General features: G+C 38.2%; 2 protein-coding genes and 1 long non-coding RNA gene across 6 annotated transcripts in view; all 3 read left to right on the top strand.

The window, feature by feature from the left end:
• Nucleotides 1-6,315, top strand: part of fam117bb (family with sequence similarity 117 member Bb) — a 49,016-nt gene extending 42,701 nt beyond the window's left edge. Inside the window, exons 5-8 of the mRNA XM_067443542.1 lie at nucleotides 1,522-1,665; nucleotides 1,809-2,043; nucleotides 3,299-3,422; nucleotides 3,598-6,315. Coding sequence (XP_067299643.1) covers nucleotides 1,522-1,665; nucleotides 1,809-2,043; nucleotides 3,299-3,422; nucleotides 3,598-3,853 — 759 coding nt within the window. The 3' untranslated portion in view covers nucleotides 3,854-6,315. The remainder of the gene's footprint in view (nucleotides 1-1,521; nucleotides 1,666-1,808; nucleotides 2,044-3,298; nucleotides 3,423-3,597) is intronic.
• Nucleotides 6,316-9,943: 3,628 nt separating this feature from the next.
• carf (calcium responsive transcription factor) lies at nucleotides 9,944-19,417 on the top strand. Of its 4 annotated transcripts, none has more exons than XM_067444961.1 (15): nucleotides 9,944-10,002; nucleotides 10,710-10,804; nucleotides 11,181-11,354; nucleotides 11,477-11,588; nucleotides 12,298-12,418; nucleotides 12,843-12,924; nucleotides 13,091-13,283; nucleotides 13,749-13,869; nucleotides 13,966-14,109; nucleotides 14,184-14,462; nucleotides 14,543-14,699; nucleotides 14,804-14,873; nucleotides 16,205-16,317; nucleotides 18,191-18,500; nucleotides 18,619-19,417. In XM_067444961.1, the coding sequence occupies exons 2-15, from the start codon at nucleotides 10,715-10,717 to the stop codon at nucleotides 18,654-18,656; spliced, it is 2,004 nt and encodes a 667-aa protein (XP_067301062.1). In that variant the 5' UTR covers nucleotides 9,944-10,002; nucleotides 10,710-10,714; the 3' UTR covers nucleotides 18,657-19,417. The 4 variants fall into 4 exon arrangements, with proteins under 4 accessions (XP_067301062.1, XP_067301060.1, XP_067301063.1 ...); XM_067444959.1 differs by having other exon boundaries at nucleotides 13,088-13,283; XM_067444962.1 differs by having other exon boundaries at nucleotides 13,094-13,283; nucleotides 18,619-19,416.
• A 2,824-nt stretch (nucleotides 19,418-22,241) lies between these two features.
• LOC137075216 (uncharacterized) overlaps nucleotides 22,242-24,526 on the top strand; it is a 184,734-nt gene continuing 182,449 nt past the window's right edge. The window contains exons 1-2 of the long non-coding RNA XR_010905009.1: nucleotides 22,242-22,350; nucleotides 23,175-23,314. This is a non-coding gene — a long non-coding RNA (uncharacterized lncRNA). The remainder of the gene's footprint in view (nucleotides 22,351-23,174; nucleotides 23,315-24,526) is intronic.

The raw sequence follows: 24,526 nt of genomic DNA, 5'->3' as shown, positions 1-24,526 counted from the left end.
TATAAAGAGGTGCAAAAAATGATAGGCTGTTCAGCTAAAATGATCTCCAATGCCTTAAAATGGAGAGCAAAACCAGAGAGACGTGGAAGATAACGGAAGACAACCATCAAAATGGATAGAAGAATAACCAGAATGGCAAAGGCTCAGCCAATGATCACCTCCAGGATGATCAAAGACAGTCTGGAGTTACCTGTAAGTACTGTGACAGTTAGAAGACGTCTGTGTGAAGCTAATCTATTTTCAAGAATCCCCCGCAAAGTCCCTCTGTTAAAAAAAAGGCAAGTGCAGAAGAGGTTACAATTTGCCAAAGAACACATCAACTGGCCTAAAGAGAAATGGAGGAACATTTTGTGGACTGATGAGAGTAAAATTGTTCTTTTTGGGTCCAAGGGCCACAGGCAGTTTGTGAGACGACCCCCAAACTCTGAATTCAAGCCACAGTACACAGTGAAGACAGTGAAGCATGGAGGTGCAAGCATCATGATATGGGCATGTTTCTCCTACTATGGTGTTGGGCCTATTTATCGCATACCAGGGATCATGGATCAGTTTGCATATGTTAAAATACTTGAAGAGGTCATGTTGCCCTATGCTGAAGAGGACATGCCCTTGAAACGGTTGTTTCAACAAGACAATGACCCAAAACACACTAGTAAACGGGCAAAGTCTTGGTTCCAAACCAACAAAATTAATGTTATGGAGTGGCCAGCCCAATCTCCAGACCTTAATCCAATTGAGAACTTGTGGGGTGATATCAAAAATGCTGTTTCTGAAGCAAAACCAAGAAATGTGAATGAATTGTGGAATGTTGTTAAAGAATCATGGAGTGGAATAACAGCTGAGAGGTGCCACAAGTTGGTTGACTCCATGCCACACAGATGTCAAGCAGTTTTAAAAAACTGTGGTCATACAACTAAATATTAGTTTAGTGATTCACAGGATTGCTAAATCCCAGAAAAAAAAAATGTTTGTACAAAATAGTTTTGAGTTTGTACAGTCAAAGGTAGACACTGCTATTTTTTTGAACACACCCCTTTCAACTAATTGCCCAATTGCACAGCCTTAAGAGCGTGCATATCATGAATGCTGGGTCTTGCTTGTTTTCTGACAATCTACTGAACCTACTGGTAACTTGTTTGCCACGTAGCAATAAAAAATATACTAAAAACCTTGATTATTCTGGTTAGTCACATTGTACTGCTATTATTTTGAACAAGACACTGTATATATATATATATATATATATATATATATATATATATATATATATATATATATATATATATATATATATATATACATACATACACACATACACACACACACATATATATATATATATATATATATATATATATATACACATTTTAAACTTTTTTTTAAAAATACTCCATTTCTCGCACATGAGCACAATTGAGTCTAAGAATATGCAGAAACCACTTGATCAAAGCTCCAACACATTCCTCTTTAAAACATCACACACAGCAAATAATCACACCACCTCATTGTCTCCTGTTCCAGGCTCCTATTCCAAAGAGTGTCCTGATCTCTATTCCCATCTCCAAGTCTTCCGTCTCTCGTTTCCGGAACAGCGTGGAGGGGCTGAATCAGGAGATTGAGCGCATCATTATCCGAGACACCGAAGACCGAGAGGAGCATCTTATTGTGAGTGTGTTTGACATGGTTCTGCAAAAACATTCTCTGTTACATAATCTGGTGTCCTTAGAGAATCCCTAAAGACACTGTGTGTGTGTTTAACTAAAGTTTTTTTTCTGTTGTTTATAATCATTGCACTTTTTCTCGCCCAGCCTCAGGAGGCTCCGGACGGGCATCGGGCTCCTCCTCCGCTCTGCCAACGCAGCGCCAGCTCCCGCAGCATCGACACGCAGACGCCCCTGGGCATCGCGGCGGGCAGTAACCACAGCAACAGCAGCAGCCGTTCTCAGTCCATCTCACCCACGTTCCTGAGCGTGCCAAGTGAGCCCTGCAGTGATAGTCCATCTCCCCACGAGGACGAGACTCTGGCTGACGGCTGTGAGAAAGGTACAGCTCGCATATTTTCACGCCCACTTATACACACTCAGGGCTGCTCACATGTCCTTAGGCCCACACAGAACATGCACAAACATTTTCTGCATTCTGCATCGATGTGTGTGAAAATGTGCGGAATGATTTTAAACATGTTCAAATTTGTTATACGGTGCTGACTGTGCTACAATTCTATTAGTAGTTAAAAGCATAAACAAAATATTAAAGTGCAACTTCAACGATTTTTAGCCCGCTTTGTATTGTTACAATGTCGGTGGTATATGTAAATGAGTGATGTTTACTCGTGCTTTAAAACACGAGATCTGGTGTATTCTGCCATTCTTTCTGAAGAACGCATTTTTGGTGACGTACAGTAAGCGCGAGAGTCTGGTATATTGATGCACAAAGAACAAACTGTGGATGTGCACGCTCTCGAGTCTCGATCACTGATCTCACGATGCATTCATGTATAGACAAAGTACATTTGTGTTGTTTCCACACACACTCAGGAAGGATAAAGTTTGATATGTCGTGTACGTTGTTGTGTTTAGTAATCGTAGGTTGATGCAGTCAAATGAGTTTTTTTGGCGACTGCGTGTGATCCTGCTCGGTATCGCAGTTTGACTCGTCTAAAATGAAATCAAGCTCTTTGTTGCTGCTCTGTACACACACTAGAAACTGAATTCTGTAACATTTTTTTCTGTTATATTTTTTTTCGTGGTTGCTTAAGTGTATACATTTATTATATTATATAATTATATGGACTCGTTATATTTGGTTATTTTAGTTTCCTTTTGGAGTCTACAGTGATCTTTGAAGCTTTCAGAAAATACAGTTTTACAAATTGTTTACTTTGCTGGATAAAGCAAATGATGACAAAATGTGTTTACTTAATTTTACAATAAATGTGCGATTCAAGATTTTAACTGATAATATAAATTCTACAAATTGGTTGAATATATCTTACATTATTGGGCTGGGCAGTCTGACTAAATGTTGATTGGTGTTCACACACAGATGGACATCATAGCTGCTTAGTCACATTATGAACATTTACATTTTTATCGTAAGATGTGTCAATTTAAAGATAATTTAGCTTAATTCTGCACATCATCAAGCTGTTTTTAACAACACTAATGTGGTGGACGTAGTTATACAGGGCTAGTTGTTCATCTCTCTGTTGAATTCTGCACCCATATCACCACCACTAATAGGCCTCTCAGAGTATTTTTTTTTTTTATTCTAATTTTTTCTTGTACCATTTTCGCAGATCTGGCCCCCAGCTCACCGCTGCCCAAATACGCCTCATCCCCAAAGCCGAACAACAGCTACATGTTCAAACGCGAGCCACCCGAGGGCTGCGAGCGAGTCAAGGTCTTCACAGAGGAAACACAGTGAGTGCTGCAGTGTGTCCTGATCTGCTGCTTTATCTGCTCTCTCTGCACTCTGCTCTCCACTGTTGTGTTGCAGCATGAGCCTTGAAATGATGATAGCGTAACATTTACACCGACTTCAAAGCTGAGTCAGTGCTTCTCACCGTCTTATCGCTCTCCCTTTTCATCTCCTCAGGGCCAGGCCTACACGGGAGATCCCACAGTTCCTGTGCCCAGATAGGAACAAGGTCAACTTCATCCCCAAGAGCGGCTCCGCATTCTGTCTGGTCAGCATTCCGAAACCGCTGATGCCCACACAGGAGCTCAACAACCTCAAGAACCAGAGCGCCGCCCGTCTCACGCCCGAACCCGAGCCGAGAGTCTCGCGAAGAACCTGCATGCTTTCCCAGCAGCCCTCAGGCTCCTCCCCCTCCTGTCTGTCGGAGAGCTAGACATGCCCCTCAACTGCATCCACACACTCTGTACGTTTCAATAATCGGATGTGATAAAAAAAAAACTGACTCTCAGAGAACAAAGTGGTTATTAAAAAACAACGGCTTTCGTTGAGTGAAAATATGAAATGGTTGCCTTTTGCTATGCACATTTTTAGCTCTGTGCTTGTTCTCAAAGAACAAAGAGGCCATTTGGGGGTTTTGGGTTTGGGATATATGTATTTAGCTTTATATTATTGCTCTACCTTTCTTAGAGCGAAGCTGAGAATGTGTCTCGGATCACTATGAATGCGAATCTAAAGAGGTTGCTACAAAAGATCCGTTTTTATGAGACACAATTTTATAATAGTTTGCAGTGGATCGCATTTGCGTGAACCGTTTCTATCGTACAAGGACCAGCACATCATTGAATACAAATGATGCCATTTCAAGTGAGACCAAGAGACCTGGTAGAATGAATTCTGGGTTGATGAAGGTCTCTCGGACTGAATCGTTGTCACAGTAGCAGGCCTTCTCCGTTCAGTCCGGCCCAGACAAAAGCAGCAGGGGAACAGGAGGGACCGGTTCTCTACCTTTTCTCCTCTTCCTTTCTCGCTGGCGTCGAGGAGACAGAAAGGTGTTAAAAATAAGAATAGCAAGCGTGAGAGAAATCGCCGGCTGACGGCTACAGGGCGAGTGGCCTGTAAACCTGATTCTTTTGTTTGCATAGCTGTAAAATGCATATGGGTCCAAACTCTGAACTTCAAACCCAGCAGGGAACAAAGTGAGAGAGCGAGATGAGGGCACGACAGGATCTGGGAGGACAGACAGACAGTCTTCTCACCTCTCACAATGATTAAGCCGATTTAGCTCCAGGAATGTTTGGGGGGAAAAAGGACGCGAAAAGAACAAAATCGAACTGCGAAAATGTAACACATTAATGTCCAGGTAGTTACCAATTCAGATTCTATCAGAACATCCATGTTATGTTTCCTGTGATATCCAATGAAATAGTTTACAAAGTCAGAGCACATTATTGTCACCAGATTGATTTAATGCATGCATTCTGGGAAATTTCAGTCAAGTGCGCGTGCGTGCGTGCGTGTGTGTTTGTATCACTAGATTTAAGCAATTAAAAACAGCACAGATTTTCTGTCCGTTTCCTTGTCTAAATGAAATAGGCTGCTTGAATTGCTGTCATTGTTGAGTATTAAGGCTGATTTCCTGTGCTGTAGTTTTTAATCATTCCTTTGTAAGAAATCAAGTAGTGTCTGATGAAAGATAATCATTTTATGCAGCTCACGCAAGTGCTTCTGTAGACTTGGCCAAAGAGAACATTTCCTGTGGCTCAGTGACAGTCATTGTAGATAGAAAAGCTGGAATTATAAAGCGACTTGGAGGGATGGATCACCCCAAAAAAATTACTGTCAGCCACATGGCCTTCCGAAACTGAATGACTGACTTTCCTCTGTGGAACATATGAATTGTGAGTTTTGAGAAAAAACGTTTTTTTTTCTTTCTTCTTTTTGCACCGTACAATGGAAGTCAATGGTCACCAAAACTGTTTAGTTGTCAACATTCTTCAAAATACCTTAATTTATGTTCCACAGAATACAGGTTTGAAACAATGACAGCATTTTCATTTTTGGGGGAGCTATCCCTTTAATGGACAATACCAGTACTATTTAAACACTGTGCCAGTCAGTTATAGGAGTCATTTAGGATTTTCATCTTAAAGCTCCTAAGTGCTGTCTGGAGGTTGGCAGGATAACGCACAGGTCACGGATTGTCCGCTTGCAGATAGGCTGGCTCGTGATCGTCTCTCGCCCGTGTTCTGTGCGGTTGTGCTTGGTGTGCTGGGTGGGGTTCCTCACAGTTGTTTTGTTGGGAGGCATTTTAACAGAGTTCCTGTTTTTTTTTTTCTTGTTCACTGTTGAAGTTAAACTATTGTTTTGAGCTTTAAACGACATGCAACACGAACCTGGAATATTTTAGCACTTTTATACCAGCATTGTGAATCAGCACAGGGCCTCCATGTTTGAACTCAAATAAGCTCACAGCCTGTGATTACTATCGTAGATCAGTACTCAGGAATGTAAAAGCAGCAATCTCTTTTGGCAACCGCACAAGAATCTAAAACGTTTCTTGCTCAAACACAAATTGATAATGTTTTATCAAGCGCTTGTATATCTCCTTTAGGATATTGAAGTACGTTAGAGAAATCTCTCGCAGTAGGGCCAATATTAATATACTTTTATATGGGCAGTGGCCTTAAGTTTGTCTTTCTAATTCGAGCGGAATATCAGTCGGATATTAACAGTCCATGTGTACAACTTATTAACACACGAGGGCAGTGATTTATGGGATACTGTGTTGTATGCTGTCGTTTTCGGTGTATGTTTCTGCACATACTGTACACCATGTAGTATCCTGTGTTGTTACATCTATGGAACTCAACGGAATAAAGTTGCACTCGCTCCAAATGTCTGAGGGTGTTATTTGACGTGCGAGTTGAGTTTGGGGTTAAACCGCTTTTCCAATAATGACATGTCTTTGTTGGATGATGGGAAGAAGTGTGATCATTAGTTGGTGCTGGTATCAAAGAGAGCCCAAGAATATTAAACTAAACCTCCCAACCTTAAGCATCATTAGAAATGCGTTTCATCTCTCGCTGTGAGCAAGAAATGTGGAGTAATGAAAATATTTGTATTTTGGCTCTAGACTTCGAACATGTGTTTTTGGACGAACTCGCACACGCCACCTAGTGGAAATCATACTGTGACGGTCCATGCCTTCACAGAAGTATGAAAATAATTTATTTCCAGTCCTCAGGCTGGCTTTTTTTTCTGATTAAATAACGATGGTTTGGGGGGAAGTCACTTAAAGAGGAAAATATATATTAAATACTGTTTTCAGAAAAGGAGATTGATGCTTAAATTCATGTTTAAGTACTTTAGCATCATAATTCATTATATTGTCTTAACATTTTCTCCTTAGGTTTGAGGTCATTTTTTTTATCATATAAGTCAGTTTTTTATTATTATTATTATTATTATTAATAAAGAAATTCATAGTTTTTTTTCAACAAGGATGCATTAAGTCGATCAAAACCGACCATAAATAAATGTATAATAAATGATAATATACAGTACCAGTCAAAGGTGTTTTTGTTTCTGAAATAAGTCTCTTCTGCTCACCAAGGCTGTGTTTATTAGATCAAAAATACAGTAAAAACGGGAATATTTTGAAATATTACTACAATTTAATTATTACAAGTTTTATATTTTGATATATTTTAAAATATAATCTATTTCTGTGATGGTAAAGCTGAATTTTCAGCATCTTTACTCCAGTCTTCAGTGTCACATGATCCTTCAGAAATCATAGTAAAATACTGGTTTAGTTTTTATCAATGTTGAAAACCATTTTTACATGCTTAATATTTTTGTGGAACTAAATGTGGCACATTTTTTTCTGGAATCTTTGATGAATAGAAAGGTATAAAGAACAGCATTTATATGCATAAATGATATTGTGTTTTCCCACCCTTTTGCTGCCAAGATCTGGCACCAAGATGTTAACAGCAGATCATTTATGTCAAATAAATACAGCATAAAAGCATAAAATCATAATGTTATGCCTGATCTAATATATATATATATATATATATATATATATATATATATATATATATATATATATATATATATATATATATATATATATATATATATATATATAGATAGACACACACACAGAGAGAGAGAGAGAGAGAGAGAGAGACTTCTATTGCAAATAAATGCTGTTCTTTTTACCTTTTATTAAAGAATCCAGACAAAACATTGACTTTTCAACATCAAAACCAGCATTTTACTATGATTTCTGAAGGACCATGTGACACTAAAGACTGGAGTAATGATGCTGAAAATTCAGATTTGACATCCCAGAAATTACAGTTTTATTCATATTTAAAATTATAGCTAATATTTCCCAATATTACTGTTTTTACTGTATTCCTGATCAAATAAATACAGCTTTTGTGAGCAGAAAATACTTCTTTCAAAACATTCAAAATCTTTCCATCTTCAAACTTTTGAAGTTATAGCCAGGTGTAGCCTATAGAAATGGTGCACATTTTATTCCACCCAAACTGCTGCAAAAACAGATTGAAAGAATCTGGGTCCCATGGGTGATTCTATTCACCATATAAGAACAAGCACATACTCACCATTTAACAATGTTAATTTCACATTTGAATCACGTTTAAATAACAAACAGATAGTGACTTTTTCTGGACCACTAGCAGTCCTGAATGATCTTCTCATAGTGATATCTTCATTCACCGACTAGAGCAACACAGATGAACTGATGAATGAATCCTCTGCAACACGCATCAGTACAGAAGTGATATGGAGTGGGTGCTGTGGTTCAAGCGCCACTCTTGTGTGTGCAACAAGTGTAGCTGGAAGGTGTTTGAAATGGTTCAGTCATGCAAACTGGTCACCCGTCGTCCACTGACATCCCCTCCCTTTTTTTTGTAAGGTCTTTTGTGAATGTAGGGGAAAAAATGTTCACACGGAGGGCAGTCCAAACAGGGGCTTTTTCCCCAGTGACTCCCTGCCCCACCTCATCCCCCGCCAGAGACAGGGCCATTACACAGCAGTATTTCAGGTCAGTCCCAGACATCAATCCCACAATGCATTAGTACCTCATTGCCTCATGTGTCGTTTAAACCCCACGGACACATAATGAACCATGAGCAATTATGTAATGCATGAAATACACTATTGATTATCGTGTAGGCACACGCATGGCACTCTTTAGTAAAGTAAAAGAAGGAAAAGGGGAACTAAAAGCTCCGGGTAGAGCCCGCATAATTGGACATGGCCTCACGGGGTTTCGATTGAATGCACTCAGAAGAAATATGACGTTTTAGCATGCATTATATTATCTGTGAATGCACTAGGGCTGGTTCTATATAAAAACGGCAAATTGTTCTCCTTGTGCTCGAAATTGTTCTGCTGATATGTTACCCTCAGTGTGAGACTCTGAGCGAGAGCGGTACTCCCCACTGAGGCCCCGGGGCAGCTCGGCCTCTAATCTCACTCCCAGCCTGGGATCATAGGCCCAGATTCCTCACGTTTTCTCTTCGCTCTGAGCGTGCAAGACTCATTGTTACAGGCTCAGCTCAAAAAACCGTCCTGTTAGTTTAGACCTGACAAAGGATCAGCTGCTTCAACACAGTAGATAGGTACTCCACCAGGTCCGAAGCACACATATATCTTTTCCTGTTTGGTTTCCTAGAGGAATGCACTGAGAAGAAGTTAACAAACAGGCATCCCATTCGAGTTAATTAGGTCGTCCACTTATTGAAGCAAATTCAGGAATTGCGAAGTCCATTTTTGAAGGTTTTAAGAAAGGAATGAAATACATTTTGTTTTGTTAAGACGTAGCGCCCCTTACTGGTGAGACGTCTGTATAACAACAAATGTATTCAATTTTATTGTTTCGCCAAGTCATCTGTTGAACGGACTAATAACATTCCTTAGTTATTAAAAGTATTTTATAATAGTACAATATATTAAAAATGTGATTACACACACACACACACACACACACACACACACACACACACACACACACACACACACACACACACACACACACACAAATAATAAAATACTAATAATAATAATATATATATATATATATATATAGAGAGAGAGAGAGAGAGAGAGAATAGATAGATAGATAGATAGATAGATAGATAGATAGATAGATAGATAGATAGATAGATAGATAGATAGATAGATAGATAGATAGATAGATATTATCTTTATTCATTTTCATACTTTTTTAATGATTCTCAGTTGTTTTGATCGGTTAGTAAAATGTTAAACTGTTACAATTTGACTATCATTATGTGCAAAAAGGGATATACAAACAATACATTGAAATAACATAATGTCAAAATTAGTTGTTAAGCGAAAGGACACATGAGTTAAAATGTATAACGTTTTCGTGCCATATTTAAATGGAAGAAATGCGTTTTTCTTAAAGAATGGCTTTACAAAGTGAAAGAGAGCGCGTGTCCTACGGAAGCCGCGCGGGTTCACACTGTATGCACAGTTTACGCGTTTCACGGCGTAGGAATCCCGGACGAAGACGAGGTTGAGTAGACTCGTTTTCAATTTTAGGTCCTTCCTGTATATAAAGCCTGGGTTCGACTGCATCCCGTACATTGGGATGTGCTGTCAGGGAGAGCTGATGCGATCAAATTATTTAAATTCAGTATAACGCTAGATAGCTGTCTGTTTGCTTTCTTTTACATGCTGTGTTTTCATGAAACTGCTGCGCTAGCAAGCTCTGATCCAATATGGCGTTCATCTTTCAAAATTATGTTAATTTGTCGCGTTTTGTGTAGCGCTCTTCAATCCATAAGTCTTAATTATCACTGGCAAGCAAAAAAACAATAGAAAGTGTTGCATAAACGTTCTATTTGAAGTTAGTACGATACAGACAAATAATCACTAACAAATTTATGTTTTATTGCTGTTTTATTCATTCAATCTTAAAAATTGCACTTACATAATAAAAAAATACATAAAAATAGCTCATGCGTAAACTAAATATATCTAGCACAGTTCATCTTTCCCTCTCCAACTACTTAATAGTTTGACACCCATAAAAAAATATATATATATATATATATATATATATATATATATATATATATATATATATATATATATATATATATATATATATATAATTTTTTTTTCATATTACCCCCATAGTAAATCAACAAAATCCATGCACAAGTGTAATTCATATCAGGCTTGGGCTCTTGATTTAGACTGCTGTGTATGTCTGGTAGAATAAATGGAGGAGAAAGAGAGAGAAGTGAAAGATGATCTTCAGTCTGAAGAGAGAGAGGGTCTACTACAGCCTGCAGACACACAAGCTGAACTGGTAAGGAAACTAGTAGAAATAGTGTACAGTACTGAATAATCCTTGTATAAACCACTCTAAACTACATGACAAAGTTAAATGGCCCCACACACACACACACACACACACACACACACACACACACACACACACACACACACACACACACACACACACACACAGCTCGAAATGTAGCTTTTTTAAATTAAACTTACTCAGCTTTTTTTAAAGCAGAGGGTCTGTTCTTTCTGTTGATATACTGATTGTTCAGATATTCATACAACAAAATATTCTGGGGGCCATGACATTTTTGTGAAAATGATCAAAAACGGCGATGGCTGGCAACTTTTTTTTTTTTTTTACGCTGACTATTTATTGTTGTATTGTGATGTCTTAGCAACCTGGCAAAACCTCAAAAGCTAAAGAAAATGCAGATGCAGAAGATCCTCCATCAATCATTCCAGCCCCAGAAACTTTAGCAGCCAACCAGAAGCCATCAGCAGCCCCGGAACAAGTGGACAAGTTAGTTATACTTGATAAAAATGGACATCCTATTCCGTACGAGCGGGTGGTAAGAACATTGCATCATGATCCATCACCATAAACTATATTACTCACACTACCCGCATGTGCATGTACTTGCTTCGGAAGTGTGACAGTTTTTCCCCACCTCAAAGACATGCATTTTTTCAGGTGATCGTGAAAGGGGAGAATGGACAGTTGTATGGTGTCCCATCTGTGGCTATAGGGGGCCATCACATGTTACTACCTCATGGTCAGCTTTTGAATGTAGCAAAAGCATCAGGTAATTAAATGTTTTTTTAATTTAATGTATTACTGACTATTACTTTTCTAATTATATCACACACACACACACTCATCAGCCAGCTTGCAACTATAGTTGCTTTTGGGAAACGCAGCCCAGACTGGTTCAAGCTGATAAAAAGGCAACAGTAAGTCAAATTACCACTCGTTACAACTGAGGTCTACAGAAGAGCGTACAGCACATCAAACATTGAGGCAGATGGGTTACAGCTGCAGCTATGAACAGGACACTGAGGCTATAATTCGCACAGGCTCACCAAAATTTGACAATAGAAGATTGAAGAAAAACATTGCCTATTTTTTTTTTTTTACATTGCTTGATTTCTACTGAGACATTCAGATGGTAGGGTCAGAATTTGGCATAAACAATATGAAAGCATTGATCCGTCCTGCCTGTTCAGGCATCTGGTAGTGGTGTAATGGTGTAGGGGGGTATTTTCTTGGCATGCTTTGGTCCACTTACCAACTGATCATCGTTTAAACACCCCAGCCTACCTGAGTATTGTTGTAAACCATGTCCTTTTATGGCCTCTCATAAAATGCATATTATATCAAAGAATATATAACATCTAATACATTTTTTTAAAACCAGAAATAGAAAGAATAATATATAAATAAAAAATGAAAAGAAGAATGAAGAAAATTGGTTGCTGTACGGTACTGCCATTTCTTTCTGTTCTGTTAAAAAGGTATCTTTTTGGAGAAAAGACAGCAGCCATTAATCACATCCATAAAAGACAATGATGGCACTCATAGTTTATCTGCACTAGCGGCTCAGAATGTCACTGCTATTAAAATTCAGAAAAAAAGGTCAGTAAATCTTTCTTATACACCCATCATTATATATGCCACATTCTGATCTATTCTGAAAGATGAACTTTCATGTTGTGTTTGTTGCTTTTTTTAACATTTTATTATAAACTACATGGTTTAAATAACAAACAGCTGATTTGTTTTAAATGACACTTATAAAAACACTTATTTTAACAAAGATTTTACCAGTCTTAAGCAAATACACAGACTAAATGAAGCTGGAAAATCTGTACTGGATTAGTAAAAAGCATATACATATGGAATGGGTTGACAAACAATCTACCCAATTTAACACCTGTTCTGGCTCAATTTATCCCTTTCTTGAAAACCAAGAAAACTGCTCAGGCTGTGCCCTATTCCTTTAGTTTGTGTTCCTTAAGTTATAGACAGTGTCATTGAAATGTCTTCTCATTTCTTTCAGTTCTCCTGATGTATTTGAGCCCCCAGTGAAGCCACTGCCACCAGGGGCACCAAACTGGGCTCTAAGACTGCGTGGGTGTGAGGTATGTCCAGTAAAAAATAGCTACATTTATTTATTTTTTACCAAACTTTCACTTAAGAAATTTTAAACCATTAAATGTAATACTAATATGCATGAAAATAGCCTAAATGCATTGTACTTTCTATTGTGTGTAAATCTTTTTTTCTGTGTGATTATTTCACGAGGAGCAGAAGCTCGGAGATTCGTATCGTGGTTACTGTAACACAGAGGAAGAGCTGGAGGCCGTTCTGCTTCTACACAAACAGCAGACTCACGCTGTGTTTGGCACCCGTCAATCACCCTCACCGGCTAAACCTGCCACCAGACTCATGTGGAAATCACAGTATGTGCCCTACGATGGCATTCCCTTTGTTAATGCAGGTAATCTATCCATTTTTGCTCGTGGAATCTGTGGTGTGATGTCAGATACCATAAGGCATTCATTAAGATTGAGCAGTAATATTGAGCAGCCAAAGCAGCATTAGAATATTTCTCAATATTACTGTTTTCTCTGTATTAGTATGTATTAGTACTCTGTATTGCTCTTACTGAGTAAGAGACTTCTTTAGAAAACAATAAAAATTCTTGCCAACCCCAAACATTTGAAAAGTAGTGTATGTGACAGACCAAATATAATTTATGATTCTTCTTGCACTTGCAAATGCATCCAGATTTTTGTTCAAATTAAAATTATTTCTAGAATGAGAATGTATGCAATAGCAAGTTGCATATCAAGGGACAGGCCTTGTTCTTAAACTTTGATTAAATGCTTTTTGTTACAGATAATTAAATGGTTTTACAAAATGCACACAGTCATTTTATCCTGATTTTTAATGTGGTTTTAAGGGAGCAGAGCCATTGTGATGGAATGCCAGTTTGGTCCACGAAGGAAGGGCGTTCAACCTAAAAAAGGGGCTGAGCAAGAAACCAGTCAAAACATCCTCTACAAAGCAACCTGCCCTGCCAGGTATGCAACCTACAGTTGAGCCAAGCACAATAGATTTGTTCTGTGCACAGTAAGTTTGTTATGATTCACATGCTGTAATATTTGACCGTTTTTCAGAATATATATCAAAAAAGTAAGAAAATTTCTGGAGTACAAGGTTCCAACAGATCCCAAAGCAGACAAGAAGGTAGTGCGACAAGAGCAGGAGAAAGCCTTCTTCAACCTAAAGAAGAGTTTATGGGATGTTGGAGGCATTGTAAGGTATAAACAGACTTGCCATCACAGTTTAAAAAAAGTCCATTAGCATGACTTACACTCATTAACATTCGCTACAGGTATTACATCCAGCTCCCTACAGAGAAAGCCCACTTGTACCATGACGTGGACACTGCAAACCTGCCTCCACTTCCAGAGGAGATCTGCTTTGCAGAAGAAGAACTAAATGAAGAGGAAGAGACAGAGACAGAGGAGCTGGGCAGTGAAGCCATGCAGGATGTCATGATGGAGGATGGGACAGCCCTACCCTCTCGACTACACCCTCTTGTGGCAGAGAAGATCTGTGAGTTGGTGGCACAAGGACATAACCAGGTTTACACTGTCCGCAAGCAGCTCAGGTATGACTCAGATGGTTTCAAATGTCCTTTGTTTCATTTGCCGAAAACTATTTACTTTTGCTTTGTGAACACCCTGGCAGGAGGTTTGTGGAACACGAGATGTTCAAGTCGGAGGAAGTGCCTGAGAGACACAATCTTTGTTATTTTCCCACTGTCAATGACATCAAGAACCACATCCACGAGGCTCAGAAAGCTCTTCAGCTGACGCCAGGACCACTGGCTACCTCAGATACAGAGGTGCGAACAGAAAATGTTTCTAAGGAATTACTGATGAGCACAAATATACCAACCATTTTCTATAGTAAGCATTTATTTTTATGTTTTTTTGTTTGTTGTTCCAGTGGAAAGCAGAGGCTCATAACCTGCTTCCAGAGACTTTGACCTTGACCCTGACTCCTGCTGCTGTGGATGGTAAAACACTGTTAAAAAATATTGTTTGAAATTCGACATACATTATTAAAACAATGTTTTGAGGCTGGAATACACTACAGAATTTTCCCCAAGTTTTACCGTCTTGAGGAGTAGACGGCGCTGTGGCTCAGTGGGTAGCACTGTTGCCTCACAGCAAGGATGTCCTTTCTGTGTGGAGTTTGCATATTATCCCTGTGTCTGTGTGGGTTTCTTCTGGGTGCTCCGGTTTCCGCCACAAGATAGGGGCAGTATAGATGAATTATGCGTGTGTGTGAGTCCCAAGCCAACCTGGCAAACTATCCTGGAAAAATCATTGCCAAGAAAATTCATTATCAGTTTCTTGCTTATGCGAAGAGATGGCCATAGAATCACCAAGAGTCGGATATGACTGAAATGGTTAAGGAGAGTCTCGCGTAGCCAGACCTTCAGACTGACGGCAAAAGGTCTGGAATCTATCGCAGCTTTCATTGGTCAAGGACCGCCCCAGAGGACATTTGACTGACATGTAATGCAACCAATCAAGATGGTGTCAAGATTGTTCTGCAAGTTTACTGCAACAATTGAGCCACAAACTTTTGAAAATCCATCATTTAGTAGGTCCTGGTAAGTGTTCATTGTCACACTTGTGACACAATAGTGTTCTTATTTCACAAGGAAGTTTGCCTTTACGACATTTGTTTCCAGGCAGACCGTTTAAGAACGCAACACACATCTCGCGGACATCCTGGAGAATTCAACCAATCGGATGATGACTTTGAAACTCCTGAAGTGTTTCCAGATAAGTGTGCCATATGCATCAGACGTTCAGCCAACGGTCCGTGGCCGTGACATCTGAGGCTGAGACTAATGAGAGAGAGATGCCATTTGCTGAAAGTCATAATAGGTTTTTTTGTAGTCGGAGTTGACTGATTTCACAGAAAAGTAGTGTATTGATGCGGTCCATTTATACTTGAAAGTCAGAAGTTCCGAGTTCCCAGAAGGAACTTTAAACTAGAACGACCCCTTCAAGTTGAAGTTACAACTCTGAATTTTTGAGGAACCGCAGTGTTCAGAACGACCTGACAGTCTAGTAGTGTGGGATCATTTCGGTCATTTAGTTATGATGTCCAGTTTTTCCTCTGCAAGCAGCATGTGCATGATGCTTATTGCCTAGAGTTTTAAAATCTGTTCAGAAATTGTGTAGTGTATTCCAGTCATTAACATCTTTCAACAACAAAAAATTGAGAGTGGAGAAAAGGTCCTACTTCAAAAAGAAAGCACAGAACTGTAGTGAAAGTATAAGCATTGATTATCCTGCTATATAATCTAGTGTACTGCTGTTCTATTGACAGTGTCATCTCAGAAGGAAGGACTCTTGGACGAGAGTGACACTCTTTCTCCAGAAGCTGTGCAGCTCTTCAGCTCTCTCACCTCACTGCAGCCCAAGATATTTGCACATCTCCAGGTGACCATGTCCTGAATTGATCATGATTTATCTGGATCTATTCATTTATTAAATAAATGCATTAAAAATGCTGTCTATACATACAATAAGCTGATTACACCCTTTTTATGAGGAGCATGTTTTACCGGTAATTGAATGTTTAAATGGTTCTTGATAATATAATGGAACAAAACAAAAAAAACATTAAAACAAAATAGTTGAAAAGAAAACCTGATTATATGAAAAAAAAATATTTTGACAACTGCTTTTTTAATATTTGAAAAGTTTGTCGAACAATTTAAAGTAATTTTTCCCCATTACTGCTATTTTCACTTATTCGGGGGATAACCGAAAAAAGCATTTGCTCATTAAAAGTATAACAGAATAAATGTGATCAAAATGTAATAGTTCAATCTAAAAGCCTTGTATTTTTGAAGCCATTTGTTTTTCTGCCACATAAAAACAATGGCAAATTATTAACTATAAAAAATATGTTTATGAGTGTGTTTCAGCTGCTATTTCCATTCTCATTTCGTGTTCAGAAATAAATATTTAATCTAAGGTGCTTCACTACTTATTAATTTGTGAACAACTTAAATTAAAGTCATGTGGTTTGACCAACATTCAGAAAAATAAAAATAAAAAAAGGCACTCACTTCCCCACATGCACTCATAAATGTGTCAAGGTCGATAGGTTTCTTCAAATATTAGACAATTTGACATCTTTTTTTATAAGGCAAGGTCATTTAAGATGTCAAATGTCATGTGGTGCAACTCTGCAAAAAATTGTATACACAATCTACTCTATTTACTGGGAAGATACGTTTTTAATAAAAGTGGCCTGTGTATGCAGTAGAAAGGGTTGTTTATATATATATATATATATATATTAGGGCCGGGACTCGATTAAAAAAATTAATCTAATTAATTAGAGGCTTTGTAATTAATTAATCGAAATTAATCGCATTTTAATTGCATATAAATATTTGACCTGGAACAATGAGAAGTAGCCCAATTTTTCACATGGATTTTTAGCATACCATTGAATAATGACTGAATACATAAGCTTAATCAACAAAATATTGTTTATTTATTTCAGTCCAGCAGACCAGTGCAATGTTTGCCATTAAGTGTAGCAAAAGCATATTTGTGATATTTGAGGCTCGATGTGCTGCGGTGATACGCTAATTCCTTGTTGTATAGCAGGGGTGTCCAATCCTGCTCCTGGAGGGCCACTGTTCTGCTGAGTTTAGCTCTAACCCCAATTAAACACACCTGTACCAGCTCATTAAGGTCTTATTAGGCATACTAGAAACTTTAGCAGTGTATTGAGGCAAGCTGGAGCTAAACTCTGCAGGACGTCAGTGGCCCTCCAGTACCGACTTTGGATACCCCTGTTGTATAGCTTGCACACAACCATGCTCTTGTCGACGCTTCCATCATTTTGTTTTTTAAAACTAAATTTCCCATCCACGGGGCCAAGCAAAGCAGTCTCATCAGCTTCTTCGTTCATGTTCACTATGGTTTGTTGTTGTCGTGACTCATGAGCGCTAGTTGGTGTTCCAGTATAATCGGTCCTACAAAACTCATTCATTGAAAAACGTTCCGTGGGGCAAAAATAAGTGCGATTAAATTTTTTTTTTTTTTGCGTAATTAATTAACGCGTTAAAGTCCCGTAGTTAATTAATCTTAATTAACGCGTTAAAGTCCGGCCCTAATATATATATAATATATATACGTGGTCATTTTGACCCACGACTCCACGAGGGAAGGTTTTGTTACAGGATGCGAGGGAGGATTCATTTCTGGGAATGATCCCTGTTGCCTGGGACAAAGCTGGTTGGCAACAATTGACAAAATTATCCTTTAAGAGTGCTCTTCTCTTGTCTGATAGGCTATCCAGCTACAGCCTGCCTTGTGTCCAGTTGAAGACACTGCCCAACCTACAACAACACCAACAGAAGCCCAAGAGCTGTCCAGCCCTGCACCTCCACAGCCTGTTCTGCTGAGTCCGTCCCAGTTCCTCCAGTCAAGTGGCAGTGGTGGTGAAAGCATATCTCTTTGTGACCCCCCGACCCTGCTCGCCATGAGTCAGCTGGTGAGCGTGACCTCAAAGACTAATGCCGGAGCTGAAGGTGGCACACAGATCCTGCTGGAGGACGGACAGGCCATTCCAGTCCAGATTGTGGACCCTGCAAGCATAGGTAAGTACATGATGGCACCACAGGGAAAAAAAAGGAGAAAAAAATCTATACATTTGTATTGGTTCCCATAGTTATAATCATATAACATGTTCACCCGTTGTTGTTTCTTATTGTTCAGCTTTGACTTCCTCAGCCGACGACACTTCAGATAAATAGGACAGTGGGAAATCTATGGATGTGACAGCAGTGAGAAAAAACAAGCGTCCATGTCTGTGACAGATCGACGATTGAGCTCTTTGACCAATTGAGGACTGATTCATTAGCCTGACAAGCCAGACCTACATCAAGATGTTAGGTCTGGGAACTCAACATTGACAGGGCTCAATTCGAGGGACGGGATTAGCGGTTGTCTTTCAATTTCCCTCTGCACGTAATTGGATAGAGCTACAACCAACCAGAGCAACGAAGGTGAAGCGGAGCTAGTTGACAAATTAAATTTTTGCTGTATCTTGTCAACAATTTCAGAAAACATCTTCCTTTTTAAAAATGACTTCATTGCCGTTATTTTTTCTTTTCTCAAAGTAAAGCATAACAACAAGTCTTCCAGAGTTTTGGCCAAAGCCGATTCGAAAGACCGCCGTTCGCCAGCTTCTGTGTTTACTAGAAGCACACGGAATCTCTGCAACTCTGCCATCATTATGTTAAGCCCGCCCACCGACTCTATACACGATGTGATTGGCCTGAACAGAGTTTGGTTTTTCCATCTCGTAACGGAGAGTTGCTGGAGTACCTAGCTGCAAATTACATTTGCTGCCGCTAGGGTGCCTCTAGATTTCTAGGCTACTGATTCATTGTATCAAGTACAGTATTATGTAAACATGCAACATTGATTTGTATTATTATTATTGTTGTTGTTGTTGTTATTTGTTTCCATTTCCCCTTATTGCTATTTTAATTTATTACAGTGATGACTAGAGAGAAAAAAACAATTTCTCAAAAGTATGAATGAAAAATTAAATATTTAAAGCTAAATGTCTTCTGCTGCATTCATTTATGCACACAAACAACTATTTCACAACTTTTTTCTACTATAAAAATATCGAGTGTGTTTCTGCAGGTATTTCTACCCTTTGAATAGAATCCCAATGGATCTTTGCAGTGGATTTTTATGTTTGTAACCACTAAAATATGCTTATGTTTAAAAGAAAGTGTCTGTGAGCTACATTCTGAAAGTGTTTCTTTTAAAGTTTTTAACCTATAAATTGGACTGTCTGTTCATAAGTGGTAGACCACGCACCCTTAAAATGGATTATCATGTTCAAAAATGAATCCAGTATGTGAATCAAAATCAGAGCACTCTTTAAACTGGCCTTCAGGAAATCAAACTCACAGACGTAGTCTCTCCAGTGTGACGTTCGATTCGAGTCGACTCGAGTCTCTATTTTTATGATTTGTGACTTGACAAAAAAGAAAATACTTGAGACTTATAGAAGGCCGTTTCAGCATAAAAACGTTCCAGCATTACTCGTTGTAATTATATTTTTACTAGTAACAATTAAATTGAAGAGCTCTATAATTTAATTTGTACTAGTAACTACAATTACAGAGCTCTATAATTGTTTTATTACTAGTAACAATCAGAGGTGGGTAGAGTAGCCAAAATCTTTACTCAAGTAAAAGTACAAGTACTTACGGAAATATTTACTCAAGTAAAAGTAAAAGTAACAATCGTAATAGTTACTTGAGTAAGAGTAAAAAAGTATTAGATGAAAAAACTACTCAAGTACTTAGTTACTAGTTACTTTCGATCTGATTGATAAGATCCAAAAACCCTGAATTTCAGACTACTTAGAGAGCTTTCACACACCTCCATATACATATATATATATATATATATATATATATATATATATATATATATATATATATATGTGTGTGTGTGTGTGTGTGTGTTTAATGGTTAAACCGTGTAAATTAATGGTGTGCTGGGCTAACCACAGCTCTTTTTAAAACATACTTTGTTCTTATATTTTTATAAGTATATGCATTCTTAAAAATACAGTCCCATTTTTAAATTTATGTATACACTGCAGACTGTTGTCTGTCCGGATATGTGTATAAATGCAAGATGTCACATTAGGCTATTCAATTTGTTTCGTTTTTAGCCTGATCTCATCAGTACCTGTGGCAACGTTTTTGCAAACCACAAAATATGTACCAATACGTACATATTGCGACAGTTTCAAAGTGAAATGTCCACTGGGTGGCGCTAAAAGCTTATTTTTTTTTCAGAACAGATTTGCGTGAATCTGACATGTTTTGTTACGTTGTGTTTTTAACCTAGCCTACACCCACACTAAACCTACCCGAAAGTGTTAACAACAGCAAATGTGACAAAAATAAAATTGTGTCCATGTATTTTTAGCTTGTGTTTAGAACTCGTCTTTGAGCTCTTTTATCATGACTCGTTCTTCATGGGGTTCGTTCTCAAGCTTTTCGCATTGTAAATACAAATCTGTATCAGCTGAGCTATCGAGCAAGTCTGGTGAATCAGAAAAGCAGAACATGGAGCTGTGACGCAAAATTCAAAATGTTTTAGTTTACAAACCAGACTAAAAAAATGCAGTTTTTCTGCCTATATAGTGTTCATTTCTGTTGGAATTCCTGCAGTGTGTATTGGTACGTATTTTGTGGTTTGCAAAAACATTGTCACAGGTACATTTTGCCAATGAGGTTGCTCGTTTTGTGAGAAAAAAAAAAAGATAATGTAAATGTGCAGATGTGAACGTTTGTTTGTGGACGTGTGTTCGGAGGATTCAAACGATTTGTCAATGCTTGCACAAGGACGCATATGAGGAAAACACTCGGACAGTGTGTGAAATAGTATTACAATAAAGGAAAAGTGCCCATAGTTACCAAATACCATTAATAGTGTTCAAATATAGGCATCATTGTTACACTTACCACTGCTCTCTCAGGTTGGAGCTGGAATTATTGTATGCTGAGATGTCAGTTCATATTGGTGCACACAGCATGCATTAAATTATGAAACTGTTCTTTTTGACATCTTGGACTGAAAACAGGCTGAACATGAGGCCACGTACGGGTGATCTGCCGTAGCTCACACACATCTCCCTCTGCTTCGGCCATCATCTTCTGACTAAACACGCGCTTATTTTATGCGGGTGATGCGTATCCACCTCTCGCGAAGCAGCCTCTCCAACGTTTCGCGAGACTTGCGAACAAGTCATAACTTATTTTAAATTATATAATTAATTATCACCATTGACAGTAGCGGAGGAACGCCACCGAATGCAACGAAGTAAAAGTACAGTTTTTTCACAAGAAATGTACTTGAGTAAAAGTAAAAGTACCCATTTTTAAATATACTCTAAAAGTACAAGTTACCCAAAAAATTTACTCAAGTAAATGTAACGAAGTAAATGTAATTCGTTACTACCCACCTCTGGTAACAATTATGATTATAGAGCTCTGTAATTGAATTGTTACTAGTAAGAATTGAATTAGAGAGCTTTATAATTTAATTATTACTAGTAACAATTGCAATTAGAGAGCTCTACAATTGAATTCTTACTAGTACAAATTGAATTACAGAGCTCTGTATTCGGAGACATATCATTATGCTAATCGTGCCTTATGCATATTCAACTGGGGTACACAGTAAAATTGGCAGTGTCAAATTTGCAGTGTTAAAAGTTATTTATTCCCAAATAGTTCAATTAACAATATAGAGTGTTAAAGAGCACTCCTCTTTAGTGTAATTATGGTGTTCTACATAGTGTACATTTTATTTTTACACTGAAAGTGCAAAAGTATGCTTGACTCCGCCCTTCGATGACTGCTGCCTCACCAGACGACGACGCCATTTTATATTCATGCAACCGAGTCGGTAGGTTGAATAGCTTTTCTCTCTTTTTAAATGAAATAGTAAATACATTTGTTAATATTTTAGTCAAATGTGATGGTGAAAACATATAGAAATGATTAACGGCGCGTTTAGTCAGGAATAAGGAAGCTCTTCGAGTTCATGAGATGCCGAGATGTAACGTACTAGGGCTTAAACGCCCTAAATTTAAGTGTGAATTACTTAATCTGTACGTTGCTTGTTCTTAGCACTGAATATCGTCTGTCATGTCGTCATATCTGCGTCAAGAAAACAAACGCGGTAACTTTGCCAGCCTTGACCGTTCAGTTCAAACATTGTGAAAGTGAGTAAAGGCTAATCTGTAAATCCGCCTGTTTTCCAATTCAGTTACCAAGTATTTGCGTACAGGCAGAGCATTCAGGTACTTCAGCTTGAAATCAGTCTTTATCAATTCATACTGCATGCTATTTTGGGATAAATAATTTCCTAAATATTTAATCTCTCTATGTTTTAATAATATAAATCTCTATTTTCTGTTCTCATTATAAATACCATTAGTTAATAATGGTGAAATACATTCTAGTGTCTTAATCTAATGTAGTACACCAAGTTAATTTTAAGACCCCCTATTACTCACAATAATAATTTAAATTATATAAGTTTATTTAATAATCAGATGAAATAAATATTTAAATTTAAATATAAATATTAATTTTACAACTTGATACCCATGCCTTATAGACAGCTCTCAGCATAATCAAAATTAAGGGTAATTACAAAATATTTTACTATTTTAAATTGTAGTGCATTACTGAAATTTGGAAATATTTTAAAACCCTTTTCAATAGAATTGACCCAGACCCCTGCAGTGTCAAGTGAAGGAAGCTCCTCTCGTGAGATGGCAAACTGTGAGTCTGATGACACTGTTCTTCTGAGGGATGGAAGCCCTTCAGGAAAGCAACAGAATGCTGAATATGAATCCAGAATTGTAAGTGTCGTTATATTATTCTATGTGCAGTACAAATTTTAAAACAAATGAACATGAAATATTAACACATTACTGGGCAACCACACCATATCTGCCTTTGTTTAGACCATAGACCGTAAAAAAATATGGACGAATCGACATCATCCGTTTCCGCTTGGCAGATTTGAAGCTTTTAGGCGGCCTGCACGGCGCGGACATCTTGGGACCGAGTCTGCGCAGTAGCGATTTCGGGACCGGAGTTGCGCAGTAGAGCGCAGGAACTAGAGCAGGAAGTACAGCTGCGATATCAAAAGCCCGCCCACACTCTCGCAGATGCAGAACAATTAATTATGTTGGTGTGAAATAAACAGTTATGGAAATGTAGAAATTAAAGCTAAAGCTCTAATCTGCTCCCAAAAATTTCGAAAAAAGTCCGTTAGTGCCTCAGTGACAACTTCACTCAGAGAAGCCGTCAGTCTCAGCTGTCAATCATGACGTCACACCCCCCGTTTTTATAGCATCAAATAACTAACTCAAACTAAACTTATTTTTAAAACGAACACCTGAAATGAAATCATCATGATGATAACTGCCTTCAGTGACATAAACTAACTTTGGGGGAAATTTTTTTAAGTGTAATTTTATTATTTAGTTTGCCTCGCATCCATTAGAAAACACAGAGGGGCGGCTATACTGGGACCGGTCACCGGGAGGCGATCGAGGCGCGAAAGCTTCAGTAAATGAGAGGGAGACTGCAGGCTTGGTTTAGACCTGGAATTTTCGTGTCTCGGGTGATTGATTGTGTGTCTTGATTCATGATGACACATCAATCACTTCTGTGTTAATTCAAGATAATAAACTGCAAATAGTTAACGGTTTAGTTGACCCAAAAGTGTAAAATTGTTGTAATTTCTCACCGTCATGTCATTCCAAACTCAAAAATACATTTAAGTTAAGCACTTTCTGTCCCTCCACTTGCAGTCCACACAATTACCACTTTGACGCTTCAAAAATTAATAAAGAGATCAACAACCAATCCAAATTAACAAATTCGAGTGGTTTAGTCCAAAATTCGATTGCTTTGTGATGTAAAGATTATAGGGTTAGTTCACCCAAAAATGAAAAATATGTCATTAATTACTCACCCCCATGTCATTCGATACCCGTAAGAACTTTATTCATCTTCAGAACACAAATGAAGATATTTTAGTTGGAAGCTGATGGCTGAGTAAG

This window comes from Pseudorasbora parva, chromosome 5, assembly GCF_024679245.1.
Source record: "Pseudorasbora parva isolate DD20220531a chromosome 5, ASM2467924v1, whole genome shotgun sequence".
In the NCBI taxonomy this organism is placed as follows: domain Eukaryota; kingdom Metazoa; phylum Chordata; class Actinopteri; order Cypriniformes; family Gobionidae; genus Pseudorasbora; species Pseudorasbora parva.
Note: the sequence above shows the minus strand (reverse complement) of the source record. Positions and strands in the feature narration are given on the sequence as shown.